This window comes from Equus asinus, chromosome 4, assembly GCF_041296235.1.
Source record: "Equus asinus isolate D_3611 breed Donkey chromosome 4, EquAss-T2T_v2, whole genome shotgun sequence".
NCBI lineage: Eukaryota > Metazoa > Chordata > Mammalia > Perissodactyla > Equidae > Equus > Equus asinus.
Window position 1 is genome coordinate 71,238,362 of NC_091793.1, and position 22,097 is coordinate 71,260,458.

Sequence of the window (22,097 nt, forward strand, 5' to 3'; positions counted from 1 at the left end):
TTGCAGGGACTACACCCATATTTACCAGGACGGGGCCAGATGACATTCCACGTCCTTCCATCTCTGATGTTCTAGATTCTAAACTCATCCATTAGGTTCAGCTCCTAATTTTCCTGTAGCGCATACTCTATAAACACACACGTCCATGAAAATTAAATGGGTATTAAACACATAGTCTTCACATTTCTTGCATATTCTTTGATGCAACAAACATTTACTGAGAGTCTACATTGTGCCAACACCTTGCCGTGTGCTGGGGGCGCAGAATGAGAAGACGCGGCCACTGCCCCTGTGAGGCAAACGCGCCCCTGATTTCTGCACATCCAGACTGACTGCTTTAGAGCTAGGACATTTGCTAATTTATATTTTTTCCATAATATATATCTTAAGGGATAAATAAGTAAAATATAAATATTACGTAATATATTTACACTTAGAGACCCCAAATCTGAAAGCTTAAATAAAAAGTGAAGAGATGCAAATTTGTAATATTTCCATTGATTACCATGTGTTAGAGATAAGAGTGGGTTGGGAATCAGGAAACCTCGTTTCTGCCCAAACCTGGCTCTTCTACTAATTGGGCAAGTCCATGGGCCTTAGTTTCCCCATATATATATGTGTATCTATATATCTATATATCTCATGATAATTCATATATTATGTCATGATAACAACAGCTACTCTGTGTGTCTCAGAATGCTGCGAGGATCATTGAGAAAATACATCCCAAATGGAAAGTCCTAAGAAAGGAAGCGATGATAATTACTTGTCAGATGAAGCAACTGCAGTGAATTATCCTGAGGTCCATTGGTTTTATGTTTCTTTGGCTTTAGAGAGAGACTGATGTGATAATCTGAGTCAGTGCAAGAGCGGGGAGCTGGCAGCTCTTCAGAGACAGCTGTCTAACCCTGAGCTCCTCATTCACGCAGCCGGCCCTGGATTTCACCCAGGATCCCTAAGACCCCGGATATAATCTGGAGCCTGGTTAACTGATCCCACAGGAAACTCCTAAACTTCAAGTGGTCTGTGATTTCACCGACGGAACTTTTTCATGGATTGGTCACAGAAGACAATACATATATGGTTTCCTTGCCTTTTTCCACTTAGAGGTGGTCTTAAAGAAGAAAGAAAAACACAGATGATATTCTGTGTTTGAAAGTTGTTTTGGTTCATGGCAGGAACCCGAGGCCACACCTTGGGAGGAAGAAGAGGCCTTTCTTGTGGCGTCCACCAGGTGGCACCAGATCCCCAACACAGTCACACAGCCTTTCCAAGAGGCCGCAGGTGTACGAGGGCGCTTGGAAGGCAGAGCGAGAAATAAAAGAAATCGGCTCTTGTTTATGGGTGGGGAAACCGAGGTGGACGTAAACACATGCAGTGACGTGAGAACAGGCTCAAAGCATGTAACAAGCCCTGAGCAAGAAGGTTCACACAATAACGCAAAGCTGGGCGCCCGGGAAGGAGGGCGGCGGGGCAGGTGGGGTCAGCCAGGGGCTCGGGGACTGCCGGCTGCACCTGCTCACGAAGCCAAGGGGACGAAGCGGTGTCGAGTCTGGATGCCGAGGGCAGCGGTCCCCGGACGAGCACCGACTGGGCCCCTCCCTCCTCCGCAGTGGCAGGGCCTAGGCTCCCAGAGATGAAGGACTTAGTCCCTCCTTCGGATGGAGCGCGGCCCCGAGGGCCCAGGCTGGGGAAGCTGAGCTGAGACGGCACGAAGGCCCGAAGGCGGCGGAGTCCGCGCAACAGCCGGCACGAAGGCGCAGGATGTGAACGGTGCGCCCCGTCGAGGAAGCTGCTGAGACCAGCGAAGGTAGAGAAGGAATGAGAGGTGAGAGCGGGGTCTCGGCCTCTGGAGCTTTGAAAACATTACCAGTGGGAAGGACAAACTAGAAACTAAAGAGATCGGCTACCTACAGGGGACTAGTGTGAACGGGGTAATAAGATGAGGGAATAACGGGACGGGAGAGCGGGAAGGAGGCGGCAGTGACACGACTCTGGGCGTGTCCTCCTGTGCAGCTCTGGCTCTTAGACCCCTAGGAACGCTCCACACACCTTCACAGAGCCCAGATCCAAACAAATAATGAAAACCAGCGAGGATGTGGGGGAGCCCAGGATGGAATGCAAACAGTAACAGTGAACTTAACTCTATCCCAAATCATTGATGTAACCACATTGATGGGAGTGGAGAAAAAAAATAAAACAACTAACCTAAGTAACTAGAACACAAATACTATAATCTAGTTAGTACATGTGTATCTCGCAGAGATAGAAGTTAGCAATTCCCACATTACTTTATGGATACACTAAGATTAACAAATCAGTAAATGTATTGTAGATACTGAGAGTGGAGTTAATCACTGTAGGAGGAAGAAGTCACAAATGAGGACGGGGAGGCTGAATGAACCTGGTGCTGAACTGCAATCAGAAGTATCATATCAGTTCGTGTTTGGCTGTGTAGATAGACAGACACGGAGATACAGATGTACGTACATGTGTGGGTTAGTGTAAATACATATATTTCCGAGCTCTGTCCACTGAGAGAGCCCAGAAGCACTGAGAACCCAGCAGTGATGAGCGCCCAGGTCTTAGTTTCTAAGCATCATTCTCCAATAAAAGGAGCCAGGGCTTCTTGGAGAAATGGTTGACTCCAAGGCTGAGGCAGAGAAGGTACAAGATGAACCTGGAATGTCTTGTAATGCCAGAAAGTAAGGATGTGCTTTAAAAGGATGGGGGCGAGGCGAAAGGACACAGGCGCCAATCTGAAGGAGCTCCCAGTGTCCAAGTGGTAACAATTTGAGTGACAAAATAAACAACGATAGTGTTGAATTATAACCCATATAATAAAATAGATACCCATTATTCCATTCTGATATCAATAAAAATGAATGAACGAATGAGGGAGGAAGGCAGCCCATGGAAATCATCATTAAGAAACCAGCATGGTGGTAACTGTTGTAGACAGGGTCCACTGATGGATGCTAAAATGAGTGGGAACAAAGTTGAGTACAAATAGGATGTTTGCATAATCTCAAATGATCTCCTCTAAGATATTTATTAATTACCAAGGGAAAAGTAGTAATTTTTCAGTGGAGAAACTCAGCAGACAGCACTTTAACCAAGTGATCAAGAGAAACATGACCAGTAATAAGTCTCATCGACATCTCGTCGTACCACTTGATAAGATGCACCAAGAATGACACATCCTTCCTGTGGAATTCTTGCAAAAACGCATAACCTTGTCTTAATCATGAGAAAACATTAGACAAACCCACACTGAAGGAGCAGCTGTCCGAAGCTGTCAAGGTCGTGGACGATAAGGAGAGACTGCAGAAGGACGGTCACAGAGTAGAACAGACTAAGGAGACTCGAGGACCAAATGCAACATGACATCCTGGAACAGTGAAGGGCATCAGTCAGCAGTGCTGTGCCGACATTAATTTCCTGTTTATGAAAATTGTACACAGTAGATGCTAACATTGGGGGAATCTGGTAAAATATATACAGGAATGCTCTGTACTAGTTTTACAAATTTTTCTTGTCTAAAGTTATTTCAAAATAAAAAATTTTTAACAATTACTGATGCCTGTGAGTTAAGAGGAACTCCTATTTTTGAGCTACTGTTTAACCCCAGGTTTCCATATTTCCTAATTTAATCCTCACAGCCCCCCACGAAGTAAGTACTGAAGCCTGTCTTCGCTCATGGGAAAATGGAACCTCAGAGACGCTAAGGAAGCCACCCAGTAAGAGAAGGGCTGGGATCCAAGTGCCCCCAGTCAGGCTCCAAAGCCAGGCTCTTCCCTCTTCCCTCCAGAGACGGAAGAGGCTGCAGAAGAAAACCAAAGGCAAAGCATTGAGACGCGAGGGCCTGGGGTCCCTGGTAAGGAATTTGGACTTTATCCCAGAGGCCAGTGGTTCTCAGCCCTGGCTGCACAAAGGTCCCTGCGGGGAGCTTTAAAAGCCGTTATTGCCTGTGTCCTGCCCAGAGTCTGATTCGGCAGCTCTGAGCTGGGGCTCAGGCATCGTGTGAAGCTCTGCAAGTGATTCTGATGTGCAGCCAGGCTGAGGGCTCTCCCTCTCCGATGAGCAGCGGACTCATTCCCCGGAATGCAGCCTGGCCGCGTCCATGCCACGCCCGAGCCCTGGAGGATGACCCTGCCCTGCGGGAGCCTGGCTGGGGTGGCGGACCGGGCAGGTGCGTCCCAGGGCCTCTTCTCCCCACCTGTCCCCACAGCTCCAGCCCGGGGCACCCACCTTTGGCAAAATAAAGTGTCTGACCCTGAGATGAGTCTGACTAGCCTGTCCTCAAAAATGGCCTTGGTGCCAGACAGCAGGAACTGTGACTGGAACATTCTGGCGCCGATTCCTCTCACGGTCTCCTCACTAGTCTTCCTTTTTGCACCCCTGCTTCCTGTGGTTGGGTCTCCCCCAACACAGCCCATGAAGTCTGTTTAGAACAGAAGACGGCTCATGTCACTCCCCTACTCAAAGCTCTCCAAGGACTCCCCACCTCTCTTAGCATGAAATCCCGGATCTAAAGTCCCTGTCCTGGCCACAGGACCCCACGTGACCTGGCTCCTGGCCAGCCCCACGTTCATTCCCCGCCCTCCTCCCAGCTCTCTCTGTTTGGCTGCCCAGTCTGCGCACTGATCCTCCAGCGGGCCGGGCACACCGCCTTGGAGGGCCTCCACACGTGCTGGCTCCACCTGGAAAGCTCTGTCCCCAAGTGACTGTCCGGCTTGCTCCATCCTTAAGCCAGGTCTCTGCTCAATGACACTCCTCTGAGGGGCCTGGGTGGCCACCCCCTCTGCCCTTGCCAACCTTTAGTCTTCCTTTCTAGCACTTCTTATGACCTCATGCCATACGACACATGTAAATCTGGGTTTTTTTGACAGTGTGTCCCCTTTGCCACGGGGCAGGCTTGGGCTGGTGTCCCTTCCTGGCCCAGGTCTGTGCCTGGCTCCTGGATGGCACTCAGCAATGCTTCTGAATTTTCTGTGTACATCGCGGTGTGCATATCTGTGTGCATCTGCACGTATGCACATGTGCCATCGCCCAGGCCTGCCTCAGCACGGAGAGGCCACCTCCCTTCTGCACTGGGGAACCACTGCCTGGCCAGCAACGGTGGTGTGAGGCTCTGTCCCCACAGCAGATGGGCACCCATCAGAGGCCAGCCTGCAGAGACACCCTGTGCTGGGGCAGCCAAAGGCCAGGGCTCCTTAGTGGTCATCAGGACCAGTCTCTCGGGCCGAGTAAAATCCCCTGGGACGCTTGGACTCATCCTAGGAAGGAAAAGGAAGCCCTGGAAGGCAAGTGTGCCATTTGTGTTATGGGTGGGATGGGAGACATAAGTTGTGAACTTTGAGTAGAAAAAGTAACATGACTTCATTTTATCCCTTAAACTGATGAGGTGGGACCAATTGGTAGCTTAAAAAGGGAAGAAGAGGAGGAGGAGGAGGAGGCAGAGGCAGAGAAAGAAAACACAGTCTGTTGTGGGGAAGTCTGGCATGAAGGCTCTGGTGTCCTCAGGCAGTGGCAGGCAGTGTCCCTGTGTCCGACGGCCCCTCTTGCCAGCCAACTGATCGGCTCTGAGTTCTGGGCGCCCAAAGAATCCCTCCCTGATTCTGCCCAGGCCTGGAAGTCACCCAGGCCTCCTGGGTCTTCACCAGCTCGGGGAATCACCCGGCTCTGGGACCCTGGGGTTCCTCCCCTGGGGAGCAGGGGTAATGCGGCCTCTGCCCAGGGAGGGTGTGAGGACAGAAGGAGCCGCACCCCATTATGGGCCAGCAGAGGGCCTGGCACATGCTCGACCCAGGGGACTCTGACTGTCCTTCTTCTAGTTGGTTGGAAAGCCTGTCTCAAACCTCACACAAAACTCCCTGTTAACGACCGCCTCTGTCTCATTCAGTCATTCAACTGTGCAGCATACGATGTCTCTCAAAGGACTGCTGGGTTTGAGTAGTGTTGCTAGATGCAGAAAATAAAAATATACAATGCCCAGTTAAATATGAGCTTCAGATAAACAATGAATTATTTTTTTGGTGTAATACGTTCTGAATAGGACATACACTATTGGGACAGGCAGACACTAAAACATTAATGGTTGTCTATCTGAACTCCAATTTTAACCGAGCATTGTTTTGGCAACCCTAGCTTTGAGGAGTGGCCACTTGGCTCTGCCTCCCGCTGTTGGTGTCCCCTCCCAAGGGCATTTCCCAGAGGAACTTGGTACAAACATCGACATCATACTAAGGACAATTTTATTTTTAAAAACAAAAATTATAATTTAAAAATATATACATTATCTACATTTCAATTTTCTTCTCTAGAAACTTTAATTCCAAAAATGGCGGGAACATAAACGGACACAGAGGACCGCAGTGACTTGCAGAAAGCACAGGACAGGACCTGACCCTGTGGTGACTTTTACTCTAGAATCAGGTGTGGGTTGAGCGCCTTGGCCCGCAGATTCTTCATCTCCTCCAGCACCTTTTCTCCGGGCTTCTCCATCGGCGGTGCTTGGTCTCTCACCTCTCTAAACACAAAACCCAACAGGGACACATCAGGGCATGTCACGGGACACTCAGGTCACCCACCAACGCCCTGCTGCAGGGCCAGCACTGCCAGGGGCACCTCAGGGAAGGCTGGAGGAGTTGTTTACATAGATCTATATAAAGAAGGTTTTCACTGTATTTAGCGATAATTTAGTTACCAGTGGAAACAGTTCGCTAGTAAGTGATTCAAACCGGCTTCCACACTCAGCCGCACCAGTGTTCTCAGTGCGGCCCAGTTACCCAGCTTTCAGTCTCCGTGTCCAGAGGTACGAATGGTGGCAATTCCCGTCTCCCAGGATTGTTGCGAAGATGAAACGAGAAGTTATTCATAGACCTCCTAGCGTGATGTCCTCTCAATGCTCAGGCAGCATCAGCTGACTCTTCACATTTGTGAATAAAGCAGACACACAGTATCTCTGACTCTGACAACGGCTCCAGAAGGGTGGGAATCAAGAGGGAGGTTATGCACCTGGATCAAGCAGTGGTTGACATGGAGCCCAAACCTTTGCCTGGTGTGCAAGGGGTTGCTGGGTAGAACTTTCCAAAATTCTGGGAGGAAACGAGGAGAGCATTTGATGGGAAGGACAGATGTCTAAAGACGGGGAGCACAGCTACCTGATCTGCCTGCATGGGAGACACAATGTAAGATCAAGGGATCAAGGGCTTCTGAACCATTCTCTGAAGAAGGTGACATGGTAAGTTCTGGCAAGTGCGTGGCAGTTTTGAAAAAGCAGAAATATCTGAAAACAGAATTAAAATGTTCCCTAATGCATATAATTTAAAAAATTAATTGGTACTATTTTATGGAATCAATTTTAAAATATATATGGGATCACTTCTTCCTCTAAAGACATTAGTGATTCAGTGATACTGTGATGTTCTGAGGAGTGTGGATGGCATGTCAGCAGCTAACGTCACTCTCAGGTTCTATGTGCTGCGTCTTGTAATATGGTATTTTATCAAAACAGATGCTCACTGAAATTCCACTTAAAATTTTTATTTCCTAAATTTTCTTTCACCAGAAAGTGCCAACCTATTTTCTCACAAGTGCTGGAGGCTGTAGGACTCTGACACTGTCACAAACAGACCGAAGGACCCCACACCCCTCCAAGACACTCCTTTCAGAAAAGGCAGGGCCTCCCAAAACACCTCAACCAAGTCAAAGACAAACTCAGAAACTGACAACGCTGATTCTCCTTAATATATGAGGGACTCTTGCAAATAAACAAGAAAAAGATAAACACTTCCTACAAAATAGGCAGAACCCCTCATAAAAAAAGAAAAATAGCTCATAAGCATAGGAAAAATTTTAACATCACTTGTAAACAGAGAATTTAAAAGAGTAAGATGGTCATTTGTTCATCTATCATATTGGTAAAGAAGAAAAAACAATGATAGCATTCTGTGTTGTTCGGGGCATTTGAATGTGGGCAGTCCTGACCTCTGCTGGTGGGAGGTGTGTTGATGGACTTCCTGGATGGCAATGAAGCAGTATATTTTAAAACCTTAAAATGCACATTGATCTAGCATTTACGTTTCTAGGAATTTATTCTAAGGAAATGGTCTGATAAGTTTGCAACGAATTATGGCCCAAGGATGTTGGTTGCAGCACTTTTGGGACGAGCAAAATGCTGAAAAGGGTTTACGTGATCATCAGTAGAGGGTTGGTTAGGTAAATTACGGTCCATCTATCAGTGAATTATAATGATGTTTATCTGCATTTATAAATATATGTTTATGATGTATTGCTAAATAAAAGTGTAGAGGACAAAGCAATATATATAATATCATTGAATTTTGTTCAACTATATATAAATTGAAAAATACATATATATAAATAGATACTTGGAAGACCATACATCAAAATGTACAAGTTATTGTTTCTGAGTGATAGAATTATTGTTTTTATTTTATTCCTTATAGTTTTACATATTTTCTGATTTTTTAATAATAAAAAAGGCATTTTTTAAAAGAAAAGGAATTTTAAAAAGTATACTTGAATTTCAAACTTATAAACCATATGAACTATAGGTGGTTATTTACATTACAACAGTATTCTTTACAACCCGTTTTTTGAAGGAGGGGGAGGATGACGTCTGTTTAGCTGGTTGGCCCCTGATGGAGAGGCGGAGGGAAGAACGAACATTTGCTGAGCAGCTATTTCACATCAAGCAACTGGCTTGATGTCTTCACACTGGCATCTCGTTTCATCCTCACGACCACCCGTGAGAGAGATTTTATTTTCTGCCTGTTACAGTGAGAAACCGAGGCCCCGTTACCGAAGGTAAGTAACGTGGCTGGAGATCTCACGTGTAATAAATGATGGAGCTGGGATTCAGCCCCAGGTCTCATCTGGCTCCAGAGCCTGGGTTCCTGACACTGAATGAAACTCGTTCAGCTGTTAATAAGAAACAAACACATCTCCGAAATTAAATGACAAGTCGATGGGAAAATTGGATTCAGTTTTTAAATGTTTACTTGCCAACATTTGAGAGAGCATAACTGTGCGTAAAGTAAATACACATCTAAATATCTAAAGCATCAGAAATGTGTTTCTTTTGACACGTTTTTAGGTTCAGACAATACGACAGTTCTGTTTGTCACGTAGGACAGATTTTAGCCAAGGTCACCTCTTACTGAGGCATAAAATCATCCACTTACTTCTCCTTCTTGGTGTCCTTGGAGTCCAACAGGGGGAATTCTGCTGCGATCATTTCTGGAGTCAATGTAATTTCTATATTCTGTTCACAGAGCTCACTGAAAAGGAATAAGATGTTTAGCTGGAATGGTTTTTCCTTCCCAGAATAAAACAGAGAAATATTGTCACTGTTTAAGAGTTACGCAATTCTTGTGGCTTTCAAGGTCAGTTCCACCTACTCTGTTGAGTCTGTGTTAAGAGAAGCATGAGGCTGTATATTGTTTCCATCAACAAACAGTGGTAGGAATGGTTTTTTTTCTTTTCTTTTTTTTTTTCCAGGATGATTAGCCCTGAGCTAACATCTGCTGCCAATCCTCCTTTTTTCACTGAGGAAGACTGGCCCTGAGCCAACATCTGTGCCCATCTTCCTCTACTTTATATGTGGGATGCCTACCACAGCATGGCGTGCCAAGCTGTGCCACGTCCTCATCCGGGATCCGAACCAGCGAACCCCGGGCCTCCGAAGCCAGCGTGCCACCTAACCGCTGGGCCAAGGGCCCGCCCAGGAATAGTTATTTATAACCAGAGAATAAAAAGCAATTTTTAAAATGGGGTTACAGAATTCATATTCTTTTCCAGTGCACACAGAAGATTTACCAATATTGGCTCTATCTTGGACCATAAAGAAAGCCCGAATGAATTCAAAAGACTGAAATCCTTCAGCGTATGTTCTACGGCCACAACGGAATTCAAACAAAAACCAGCAGTAAAGAAGATAACTAAAAAAACCCACAACTGCTTTAAAAATTAAATGATCTATTTCTAGATAATCTATGGATGAAAGAAGAAATGAAAAGGACCCGGGCAATTTTCATCTTCCGGCGGCCTGCTGTCCCCAGAGCAGGGGCACACTTTTCCGTCAAGGGCGTGGCCGTCATCTGGTCTCTCACAACTGCTCAGCTTGGCTGTTGCAGCAGGAGAGGAGTCACAGAGGACACGTAAGCGAACGGCGACGATCGAACCCTGTTTAAGAACAGCCGGCAGGCCAGGTTCGGCCGTGGGCCGTGGTCGCCGGCCCCAGCTGCTCGGTGGCCGGGCTGCAGCGGAGCGGAGCAGGCAGGGAGGGTGCCAGGGCGCCTGCTCGCTGCATCCGGGTCCCGGCCTCAGGACGACGGCTCGGTCTGTCACCCCCTCTGACAAGGGCCTGGCCAAACGGGGACTTCACTGCAAGGGCGGCTGGGAGATCTGGCCTCCAGTCTCAACATCTGCGTCGCTTCCGAGGCGGCGGCGGCATTTCGACGGCAGCAGCTCCGCCCGCTCACTTCAAGAGAAGCGCTTCCGAAGCAGAGGCGCCCAGCGTGGGTTCCAGCAGGAGCCCCGCACGCGGACACACAGCGAGGCGGGCGGGCGGCCTCCGGGCGGGGAAACGCCCGTGCAAACTGTGAAGAGCCGTCCCGGTGCCACACGGCGCGGCAGCCGCTGGACCATCACCGCCCGCTGCTCCGCGGACACCGTCTTCCCGCCGGCGCGTCCTCGCCCTGAGGGGGCGCGGGGTTCTTGTCCCAGAGGGGGCGCGGGGTCCTTGTCCCTAAGGGGGCGCGGGGTCCTTGTCCCTGAGGGGGCGCGGGGTCCTCCCCTGAGGGGGCGCGGGGTCCTTGTCCCTGAGGGGGCGCGGGGTCCTCCCCTGAGGGGGCGCGGGGTTCTTGTCCCAGAGGGGGCGCAGGGTCCTCCCCTGAGGGGGCGCGGGGTCCTTGTCCCTGAGGGGGCGCGGGCCCTGGGCGCGGGGTCCTTGTCCCTGAGGGGGCGCGGCCCTGGGCGCGGGGGTCATGGCGCGGGCTGAGGCGAGACCGCCGAGGCCCCGTCGGTTTCCCACGAGCGCTCCGTCCGCGTCGCCCCTCTGGTGACCGCCCGGCTCGCCGGTCCCCACGAGCTCCCCTGACTGACAGCCCCTGTGCCGGGGGCTACAGTTCCCGCCGCAGACACGAGGACCCGGAGTCACCGCGGTCCGCACCCGAGCGCCGAAGGGACGAGGGCAGCCGGGTTTCGGGCAGCCGAGCGGCTCCCCGGCGGCCCCAGCAGACAGGACTGTCCCTCGAGCCTCACGGAACCGGGCGCGTCCTGCGCCGGGGCGGCCTCGCGGGGAAGCGCCTCAGGCGGCGGCGAGAGGACAGACGCTAGGCCTCCCTCTCAGCCCGGGACTCCGAGCTCTGCCGCGCGAGTGTCGCCAAGGACGGTGCCCATGGACGTGTCCCACAAACCCGGGTGTGCGCCTCAGATGGTGAGGATCTCACTCACGCACTGTGCGCGTGGAACGACGTGTAAGCGCGCACGGCGACGGCAGGCCCAAGGACGCGCCTCCACCGGCTGTCCGACGTTCACCGTCAAATCAACGCAAGCGCTGCGGTCTGGGGCCGGATTCTCCACGCCCCTCCAAGCCCCGCCCACCGCGCAAGCCCCGCCCCCGCCCCGACCAGGAGGCCCCTTCAGCCCCCCCCCCCCACCTCGGCCCAGCCCCGCCCCTGAGACCGGGAGACCCCTGGGCCCCTTCAGCGCCCCCTCCGCCCCGCCCTCCAGCTCCCGGAGCCGACAGCCCGGCGGGCGCGAGCCCAGAGGCCGCCTACTCTGGGCCCGAACCCAGCGTCCCCTCAGTCGGGCCGCGGGCTCAGGCGCCGGGAAGCGGACCGCGTCCAGCCCGACGGTCGCAGGTACCGTTCGGCGGCTTCCAGTCTGTCCTCCTCGGGCAGGGCGTCCAGCGTGGCGGGCACGTGCGCGGGCAGCAGGGCCACCTCGAAGGGGTCGCAGCTGTGGGAGGACACAGGCGGCCCGGTGAGCGGCTCGTCCGCAGTCCCGGCCCTCACCCGGCCTCCCGACGCGCCGGCTCCGCCCGGGGAGGCCCAGCCCTGGCGCCCTCCGGAGCCGCTCGGCGCCCCGCGGGCGGAGGACGGGGAGCCGCTCAGCTCCGGGCCCGTCGCCGGCGAGGCCTCTCCCGGAGTCGGGGCGGGAGGTTGGGCGCGTGGTGTCTGAAGTTAGGTTACTTCCCGGGGGAGTCGTCAGATGGCCCACTTTCTGTGCCTAATCCGTTCCCCAGTGTCCTCCTCAGTTCTGTGTGACTTCAGCCTTCCTCCCTACCCCCTTATGTATTGTTTGGTGTTATAAACTCAGAGCTTTCTAGAAAAATTCCTGGCTGTTGAGGACAGTAAAAGAATTCAGATAGGGAGAAAAAATATATTGTCATTTTAACAGTTGGCGGCCGACTTCTGTTCCGAGATGGTGGAACAAGCACTCGCTCTTTGTTTTTTTTTTCTTTTGGTCTCGACTCCTTATAAACCTTTGCAATGATATTAAAGGAATAAAAACTGAACGCACAACAGCGAAGAACAGGAGAAAAGACATAAATGGATGCAAGTTTCCAACACTCTCCTGGACGCCGGGGAGAGTCGTCTCCTGAAGAGGAAAGAAGGACGGAGCGCGGCCGCGCGGGAGGGACCGGCCTCCTCGGGCCGGCGGGGCGGCGGACGGGCGGGCGCGGCGGGAACGGACGCCGCGGGGCCCAGCGAAGCCGCCTGCGTGCGCACGTGTCTGCGGGACACGTTTCCTCTGGTTCTTTTCTTGTGCAAATATGCACCTGCTCGCCAGGTATGGAGACTGGCTGAATAAAACTGTGGCACGCGGCGTTTACAGCCGTAAAAGAGAGGGCGGGAGGAACCTATGCTCTGATATGGGGAGACTTTCAGGAGAGACTGTAAGTGGAAAAGCAGAGTGCACAAGAGCATACCTAGTGCGCCACTTTTTGTACAAGAAAAGGGAAAAGAAGAAAAATACACGTATTCTGCTTAGCATTACAAAGAGAAACACAGGGAGGATGTTAGAGGACCAAGCTGTGGCGGGACAAGGGGCGGGAGGGAGACGGGGCGGAGTGACACTTCGCTGAGCTGCCTTTCAGTGTAGCTTTGAGCTTGGAAAGCATGTTAATGTTCTACATATTCAAAAAATGAAATCAGTGAGAAAGTGAAGAAAAAATCCCAAACTGAAAGTAAACTGAAACAATATTTCACATGAATTCCATCATCACACCGGAGGGAAAGAGAGAGAAAAAGAAACAAAGAAGGAAGGATGGGTGGAAGGAAGGAAGGAAAGAAGGAAGGATGGGTGGAAGGAAGGAAGGAAAGAAGGAAGAGAAGTAATGCAAGTAACTTATAAATACAGTATTTGACTCCATATTCAGTCTAGGACGGGATGGGGGTAGGGGAAAACTGCAAATAAATCTGAACTCTGTTTATTATGCTTGTTTATTAAAGTGGTTATAGGTGAAGGGATTCTGAAACCATTTTAGATGTACTGTAACATTCAGTAAATGTGTTAGGAGCCAGGGCCCTCCCCGTGGGAGAAGGGGCACAAATATGGAATGGGGGCGAGCAAGCAATAACTATGGACGTTGACTGGAATTATAAGCATTGATGTGAACTCATGGTTTATGAGATATGTACATGCATGTGTACATGTGTGGCCATGTGCACATGTATCTGCACATATGTGTACAGTCAGGTGTCGCTTAACGAGGGGATATGTTCTGAGAAATGCATCGTTACACGATTTCATCATTGTGCAAACGTCAGTGTGTACCTACACAAACCTGGATGGCATAGCCCACGACACACCTAGGCTATACGCTACTAATCTCATGGGACCAGTGTCATACACGCGGTCCATCGCCGACTGAAACGTTATTATGCAGCACGTGACTGTATTCATGTATGTGTGCATGTATTTTGGTATGCACACGTATATATGTGTGTGTGTGTGTGTGTATATTTATACATATTTCCCCACATACACCCCTGGCTTGTCTGCTGAGGAGGCCAAGGAACAAAACCCCCTGCTAGCTATGTGTACACCTGGCACCCAGATTTTGGTCTTTAACACCATTCCTCACTAAAAGGAGCCTGGGCTCCACCCCCCAGAGATTAGTCCCATTTACTGATGTCATGACGAAGAATGCAGGTTCTAACTGCCAATCCCTGAAACTTCAGAAGGCCTGCAGCTGGAGGAGAGGGGCTTCCTGCCGAGAAGAGAAGAGGGACTGAGAAGTTGAAAGGCTGGACTTCTCTCCAGAGACCAGGCTGGTCCGGGAAGACGGAATGGCAACAACCAAGAGCCTTTCATGAGATAAAACATCCCATTTTTAAATTCTGAGACCCTATTCCTCTCGTTTTTTGTGTGTTCATATGTTCTTCTGAAATGGAAATGGTGGCGACAATAGATGGTGGTTGGGCATTCCTGGACATTCTACTAGTTGATAAAATCTGGAAGTCTGGGAACTACCGGGTTAGACAGTGTCTTCAGCTGCTGCTGCCTCTTAGATTTTATGGAAGTCCTGGAGACTCAATCAGGTCTCTGAATTTGTTAAACAGCAAAGAAACTAAGTGAGCTGTTTTGATTGTTATGAATACAAAAATGACTTGGAGTAAATAAATACTAAATAACCATATTGCATGGTTTAACGACAAACAGCTAAGTCTCAGGGACAAAAGACACGAGGGAAGTACCTCATAAGTAACAGGAAGTTTATTCAAGCAAAATGACTGCAAAGTTGAGGTATCATTGATGGACTTATAGGAACTTAAAAAAGGAATGCGATTTTTATTTTGTAACTGCTTCTAGAAATAAAAACAGGATCTTGAATCTTACATCATGGAAATTCCTAAGGAAATATAGAACTCTCTCTTGATTTTATAATCTGCTACGCAATTATGGTTTATTTATAAACAAACTGGCCCACAGAACACTCAGACACAGAAGCTGAAGGTAACAGCTAGTGTTGGAGATTTTCTTTAGTTTGTGCAGAATTCACGGTTAATTCATGCTTAATTCAAGCCCAAGGTAACTGCATTCTGATTGCTTTTTGAAAGGACAGCCTCGGGAGATTTTTTCCAAGGACACTGCTTTGGAAAAAAGATAATTTTTTTTTTCTTAATTCTTGAGACCTGTGCGTGCTGACGGTTGGGGACTCAGGTAGTCTCTGCTTTTCACCACTTCTCATTTTGGTTAATCAGACGCCTGATGGTACCCTACAGCCAGCTATGTTTGATTCACCAATGATGTGAGTCAATTTTGAAGTGTCCTCAGCCCACAGCAAAATGAGGCAGCGTGTCAAGGTGGTGACGGACCATCGCCATCTGGTGGCAACAGAGAGATTGCAAGGTTTAGTGGGTGGGGGTAGAGGGTAGAGGAGCAGAAGAGTTATTAAAGATGGCGCTATATGCTTCATGTCGTCATTTTACTTTAACCTCACAACAGCGGTGAGGATGCCATCACCATTCCCGTTTCACAGACGAACAAACTATTGCTCACAGGGCTTCAGTAAGAAGTAACTTGCCCAAGAACATGGAGCGGGTGGCACAGCTAGTGAGGAATGGAGGCAGGTCTCTGGACACCCAAGTGTTTGTTCTCTCTACAGAATCCCCTCCGACTCTGGAGATTTCAGTAGAAATGTGCTAAAATGAAGAACAAAGATGCTCAGTTTATTTTGAGATGGCAGCGGGCTGGATGAGGTATGAATGAACTCATGGAAAAGGAACTAATATTTTTGAGCTGCCACCATATCCCCAATCCTGTGCCTGGTCTCATGTTAATCTCCAGGCAAAGGAGGGTCATAGAGAAGCACTAAGGAAATAATCCAACGGGCAAGCGTCTGGAAGTGAGACTGGAATTTGCTTAATTCAGGAAGAGCTTCTCTGCTGGCAATGAAGGAAGAAGTCAAATTAAGTGTTCTGGAGTCACACACTGGATTTCAACTGTCTCCTCAAATACTTGGGGAGAGGCGGGTGGATGGTAGTCTAAATGGAGTCACAGCACATTGGGTGAGCTTTCCTGCTCCAACTAAAATTAAAATGTTAAGGCTGAGAAGGGTCTTCGCAAAAAGTCCAATCCCCTTGTCTTCTGGACAAGAGGACTGGGCCCAGACAGGTGGCCGAGGAGCGTGCCAACGTCACACAGCTCCTGGAGGCCATGTGGCATTCTGGTGAGGGAGAGGAACTTGAGTTTCTGTGTCAGAGGATCCAGGACATGCGGGTGGGAATCGGGGGTATAAAGGTCACCTGCTGATCTTGGTTGGTGGTAGAGCTCAGGTTTCCTGACCACTCCTGGGGCCATGATAGGGCTCTGTCCCCTTGGGGTGGGCCTCATTCTGGATCAAAGGATTTGAACAAAAGGTGCCTGCTGATGATAATCATTTTGGGGTACTAGTCACATTTGCTCACCGGTAACCCATTTAACTATGTTTATAAGGACAACAGACTAAAGAAGCAGATTCAAGGGCTTAGCAATGGCTTATGGACCAGGCAGAGTCCTAAAGAAAAGGCAGTAGTCTCCTTGTTTGATATCATAGGGCTTTGAAGAGGTTTTAAATAAGCAAATTAGCAAAAATGTGGTTACTCTAAATTTCTTCTTTCCTTCGCCCAACAATATTCTCATCTACCCACTCTGTTTCTGGAGCTGAGTTCTAATGTCTCTGTATGATGACAGCCATGGGACCCAACAGTGAATGCCAGGCTGTGGCATGAGAGAGAAGTGGATCCTCTGGAATTGGATATGGAGGGTGTAGAAGGTTGATCTTGGCAATTTATAAATGTTAAAAATTGACCATGAATATTTCAGCTGAATTGTATGGATTCATTGTCTACTTTTATTAAGTACGGCCAACTAGTCACCTGTGACATTAATTTTTTAAAAAGTGTATCTCAAGATACATTCAAAATATGAAAATCAGTTATACATCATCATATTTCTCTGACTAGCAAACTTCCCTCATGCACTAAAAGTATAATTTGACCTATTGTTGGCATTTTAACTTGTTGGGATCACAGCCTCTTTAATCCGTGGGGCAAACGTACTCCTGGGAGATAAACAATGAGCAGTGGCTTACCTTTGTGTGGTCTCTACCTTAGAGGTTTCAGGCAGGGATGAGAAAACCAGGGGCTGGAACCTCTTCCAGTGCATTATTCCAGGAATTATGTCCTGTAATGAAAGCCGGCACAGGGTGCTACATGTAAAGGAGCCGTCTGGTGAGGTGAAGTCCAGGAAGGACTTCCATTTCATTCAACTGTGACTGTCCTGTCCTAAAATTTTAGCTCCAAAATGTATCATTGCAGTAAGTTTGATTCAATTTTTCTGATGCTAAAAGACAATCGCACCAGCAAAGGGCACTAAACAATGCAACCTGGAGTTAAAGTGGGGACAAAGGAGAGTTTTTCTTCCCCCTGTTCATTAGGCACATAAGCAACATGTCCTGGGGATGGAGGGCAGATTTGGCCTTACAATCTGTTTCGATTATTATGAATGGGATGCTAATGCAACATTCAAAGAGGATGGGACCTTCATCAAATGGCATTCCAGGCAGGGGAAGCACGTGCGAATGCATGGAGATGCAAGGAGGGTGCTATCGTGAGATGCCAGCTCCCAAAGCTGAGTGCAGGGGGTGTAATGGGGACTGACGGGAAATGAGGCAGGAGAGGGAGCTTGGTCACGAAGGGCCTTGGTGACCAAGCTAATGAGCTTGCAGGTGCTCCTACGGAAAGCAGGGACCGCTGAGGGCTTTCAACCTAGAAAACAACACGATCAGATTTATGTTGAAGGAAGATTTCTAGGGAGGGCTGACTGCATGGTGGGGGGCCATGGAGTGGAGTAGAGGGAGCGTCACAGGCTGTTCGAGGCAGACTGGGGGAATCCAGTGATGGTCAAATATGGGGAATGAGGGAGAGGAAGGCTCAAGGATCACGTAGGTCATGGTCATTGCACAAGTCACAGAACAAAAAGGCAAGGAGGTAATACAGGAAGAGGAGGCAGTTTGAGGTGTGGTTGGCAGAGGTGGGTGGAGATAATGATCTGAGTTAGGGACTTATTGAATTTGAAGGGCCTGAGGGCAACTGCCAAGAAATGGCGCTGGCTATTCAGGTCAGTTTGGTGATGTAGGGGGAGAAGGAATTCTTTGGAGCCTCCTCCTTCCTGTGCATTTGTCATATCGCCACCTTGTCCATTCTGCTATGTCTATAAAGGTTGGGGACAAAGAAAGAGGAAGTGAGACCATGGGGTTATGCCCGCCATGTGACTGTTTTTACATGGTTGAAATACAGATAAAATGAATATTAGGCGTAGCCTTCAAGGGAAAAAGAGTGAGAATGTTGAGGAAAGGGGAAAGGGCAACGTGCGGGCTGAGAGGTGGGTATGGGCAGGACAAGAGTGATGCTGCGTCTCCCACCCGGACCCCTGTAGAGTGTACACAGCCGCCATTGTTACCATTCCTGTTCTGCAGCTGTGGCTGCAAACCGTCTTTCTCAATTCCAACTGTGACCCTCCATCCTTGTCCCCTGACCTTCCCTGCAGCCCAGGGCCAGCCCTGCCAGCGAGCCTGGTGATGGCGTTACCGTGTGATGGAGAAACTGCTTTTGGGTGAGAGGAGTGCTGGACCCATCGTGGGACTCCTTGGTGACCTTGTACTTGGGGTGAGAACACAGGTGGTAATCTATCAAGGTTTCTGCGTAGGTCAGAGGGTGCTTTACAGCAAATACTCCTGGACTGGGATTCTGTAGAAGACAGAGAGGAAAAAAGATTCTCTTCTGTTGACCAGTTTCTAAGCCAGGCATAGGACAGGCGTCAGCTACAGCTCTCGGCACTAGCACCAACACTCTGATTCCATGTCGGCTCGTCTGGGAAAGAGAAGCAGGGGAGCAGGGGGGTCTTCAATTGGCAGCAGTCACAGCCATTCATAAATGTCCCTTTTCTGGTTTGAGCTTCATGACATACTACATGGGTTTATTAAACTCACGTGGAAACAAGGACAACTGAAATCACAGCTTAAAATGGCCTAAAGAATTTGTTTCTAAATATGATGAATTAAGGGGATTTATTAAATAAGCAAACTGGTTTTAAAAATCAAATAAGCTTCTGGTTTTGAAAACAAAAATAGCTTCTTAAAAACTAAACGGAGGACAAGAGGGTGACGTTGGATATCTCAGGAAACGTCAACATTTCACATTGTTTTGATCATGTTTTTCCTTCAAGAAGGCTCCATTTGGATGTCGGATCTGATGTTAAGGGGGAGCCTGTTTTTCACTAATTTTCCAGCAGAGGTAATGGAGACACAGGGCAATTATATGAAAATACGAAAATATAGAGCCTTTTAATGTTCCTTCCTGGGCTTGTCCGACAAAAACCCTATTCTTGTTCCAAACGACAACATAGCTTTTGCCCTCGCAGTTGTTTAATTTCAGATGCTTAAGAACCATTAAGTAGAAATTGTGTTCTTTTTGTTTGTTTGTTTTTAAAAAAATTTTTTAAAAAACAATAAAACTCCACACGGCTTATGGAAACCCAGTCTCACTGCCAAGAAACAAATGTCCCCTGCAATTTAAAGGAAATGCAGCTTGACCAAGGAGCATTACAGCACCCAGGCGCAAGAGCTGGGAGAGCCCAGGTGTGGTGTAGGTATTCCGTGTGCTCCAGTCAGGAAGGCTGGGGAGACCGTGAGCTCTGAGAGCAGAGAGGCTGACTGAGTTAGGGCCTGGGAGAAAGACAGGGGAGGGCTCTTGCCTGAACTCATGGATGTAGAGGAAGGACAAGGGCAGAGAGGCAACGATGGCCACTGAGGGGGTCTGCAGCGCTCACAGTCATGCAGAAAGAGACACCTCGATGAGCACCTGCAGGTGAGGGAAGGTAAGGGTACATATATATATATATATTTTTTTTTTACAACAGCAGATTCTTTGCTGCTCCTCAAGCGCTGCATGGGGTGGGAACAGAGATGGAGAGAATGTAAACATTGGGTTCCACCCCCTGAAGCTTGAGAGAAGACCCTTTACCCAGACGGGCTAGAGGGTTGGAAGGGAGCAAGGTGAAAGGTGGGCCCCAGGTGAGCCAAAGCAGGGGAGGCCTGAGGATACCGAGGCAGGTGGGTGGAGAGGAAGGACAGCAAGGAGGGTGGTGGGGGGGAAGTGGGGACAGCTCCTGTTCCCGTGCGTGTCCCCTTAAGTAAGCTCTTATGGAAGGAGAACCAAAGGACAGAAGCAGAGCGAGCGCCACCTCTGCCCCACCAGGCCCACCAGATCCTCTGTCGTAGTCACAACACATCCAGAAGTAGAGCGAGGAGAGCCTAGGCCCCCAGCCAGGAAGTGGGGAGACAGGCAGGACTGAAGAAGGGAAAAAGGAACCCGGCTCCACTTCCTGGGTAAAGGGAGCAACTGGAGTGTAGGAATCTGAAAACTGCTGACCGCCGTCACCAAGAGTCATCCTTGTGGTGACAAAAGGCCAATCAGCACAGCATCTGGGAAGGGATCCCAGAGGGAACTGGGGCAGGAGTGACAGAGACCCCAGCTGGGCCTAGTCATGGTGTGACTGGGAGGCAGCGTGAGGGGAGGAGGCTGGCCATGCCCTATGGGGGTGGTGATGGGGCAAGGTGCACCACACCAGGGAGGGGAACGAGCTGTGGCCTCCAGGAGTGCCTCCTACTCTGCTTGATGGAGGCTGGGTGAACTTGCTGTGTGGCCAACTGTCTTGATCTGCCTTGGGCCAAGTGTAATGAATGACATCTTTTTGGAAATGGTAATATCACTGTCTCAAAGAGTTGTTATACTTCAGATCCCCCTGGGTGGCCATCGCTACCAGAGTAAGTGGTCTGAGTGGTCACCCCATGATTATTTTGATCTGAATTTTCCTCAAACTAATGCATGCATACAGTAGCAACTCACCCACGCTGGAAGGATTAGTGACGAAAGCAACAAGGCTCCTGCAGGCCCTTCCTATCCCCAGGCCCAGCCAGAGGCTGTTTTTTCCCATTATTTCTGGGTTTTGTGTCTGTGATGGTGACTATTCTAACTCTAAACATTATGCTTATTTTTCCTCTCTCAATTATCAACCTCAGATAAAGCCAGTTGACGCTTTACTAAGCAAGATAAGGATTTTGCTCCTGTACACAACTGCTCCTTCCAAACGTCTTCCTCCCAATTTTGAAAATTACATTATAATTTTTAGTCCTGCTGTTGGTTATCTTTGTGACCTGAAATGATGCATTTATACTCCTATTTCTTGTTTCCTCGTCTTTAGTTGAGTATTTCAACTCCTCCTCAGGTAAAATGAAAGCATTAGCATTCCTACACTTTCTTGTACCTTTCCTCCTCTCTTCCACAATTTACTTTTATATTATTGAGATGATTGACATTTGCATTCTGGAACCACACCAAGACCTTCATGCTTTGTTCATAAGCTGTCTCTAAAAGCTGAAAATTAGTAAATGGCATTTATTTTGTCTTAATGGTATAGATATGTTTCTCTGCCAGGCAAAGAAAAGGCTCGTACTATAGTTTTTTTGTGAAGATTCAATATCATGGTCTGTGGGTCACTGAGAGAGGACAGTTCTAGTATCAAGAACCCCAAAATGGGTTCTATATTTAAAAATTTTCCAACTCTTAAAAAGCATGCCAAATTTTAATTTGTTTTCCTATTTGGAACACAGACTGATTTTTAGTTGATTTTTCCTCCTGGAGTTTATAATGGCCTTTTTTTGCTTGAATGACGTGCCTTTATAAGATCCTCAGGTGTCTCCATCCTTCCCACTGCACTGTTCATGCATGGAGCACACCCTTCCTTTGACACCTCTTTCCCAGAGCCCTTCACCCTCTCTCCTCTGAGCTTAATGCGCAGATATCATCCAAGACTTCACTATAACACTTTACCAATTGTAACGGTGACATCTTTCCTTTTACTTTTGTTTCTTTTCTTAGGGTTTCAAATTCTTTCTTTTATAGCTATATTGAGATATAATTGATATACAATAAATTGGACATATTAAAAGTATATAATTTGGTATGTTTGACATATGTTACATCTGCAAAACCATTACTGCCATAAAAATAACG

At 48.7% G+C, this 22,097-nt stretch overlaps 1 protein-coding gene across 9 annotated transcripts in view; it reads right to left on the minus strand.

Moving 5' to 3' along the window:
- Window positions 1-4,288: 4,288 nt before the first annotated feature.
- Window positions 4,289-22,097, minus strand: part of CFAP221 (cilia and flagella associated protein 221) — a 91,951-nt gene continuing 74,142 nt past the window's right edge. For 4 of the 9 annotated variants that reach the window (XM_070507506.1, XM_070507508.1, XM_070507504.1 and 1 more), the window contains 5 exons: window positions 18,612-18,770; window positions 17,114-17,205; window positions 11,899-11,991; window positions 9,213-9,308; window positions 6,236-6,532 (listed from right to left, as the gene is read on the minus strand). In XM_070507506.1, the coding sequence (XP_070363607.1) occupies window positions 6,424-6,532; window positions 9,213-9,308; window positions 11,899-11,991; window positions 17,114-17,205; window positions 18,612-18,770 (549 nt within the window). In that variant the 3' untranslated portion in view covers window positions 6,236-6,423. Of the gene's footprint in view, window positions 4,445-6,235; window positions 6,533-9,212; window positions 9,309-11,898; window positions 11,992-15,096; window positions 15,366-17,113; window positions 17,206-18,611; window positions 18,771-22,097 lie in introns of those variants that run through there. The other 5 variants (XM_070507507.1, XM_070507510.1, XM_070507509.1 and 2 more) reach the window with 5 other exon arrangements.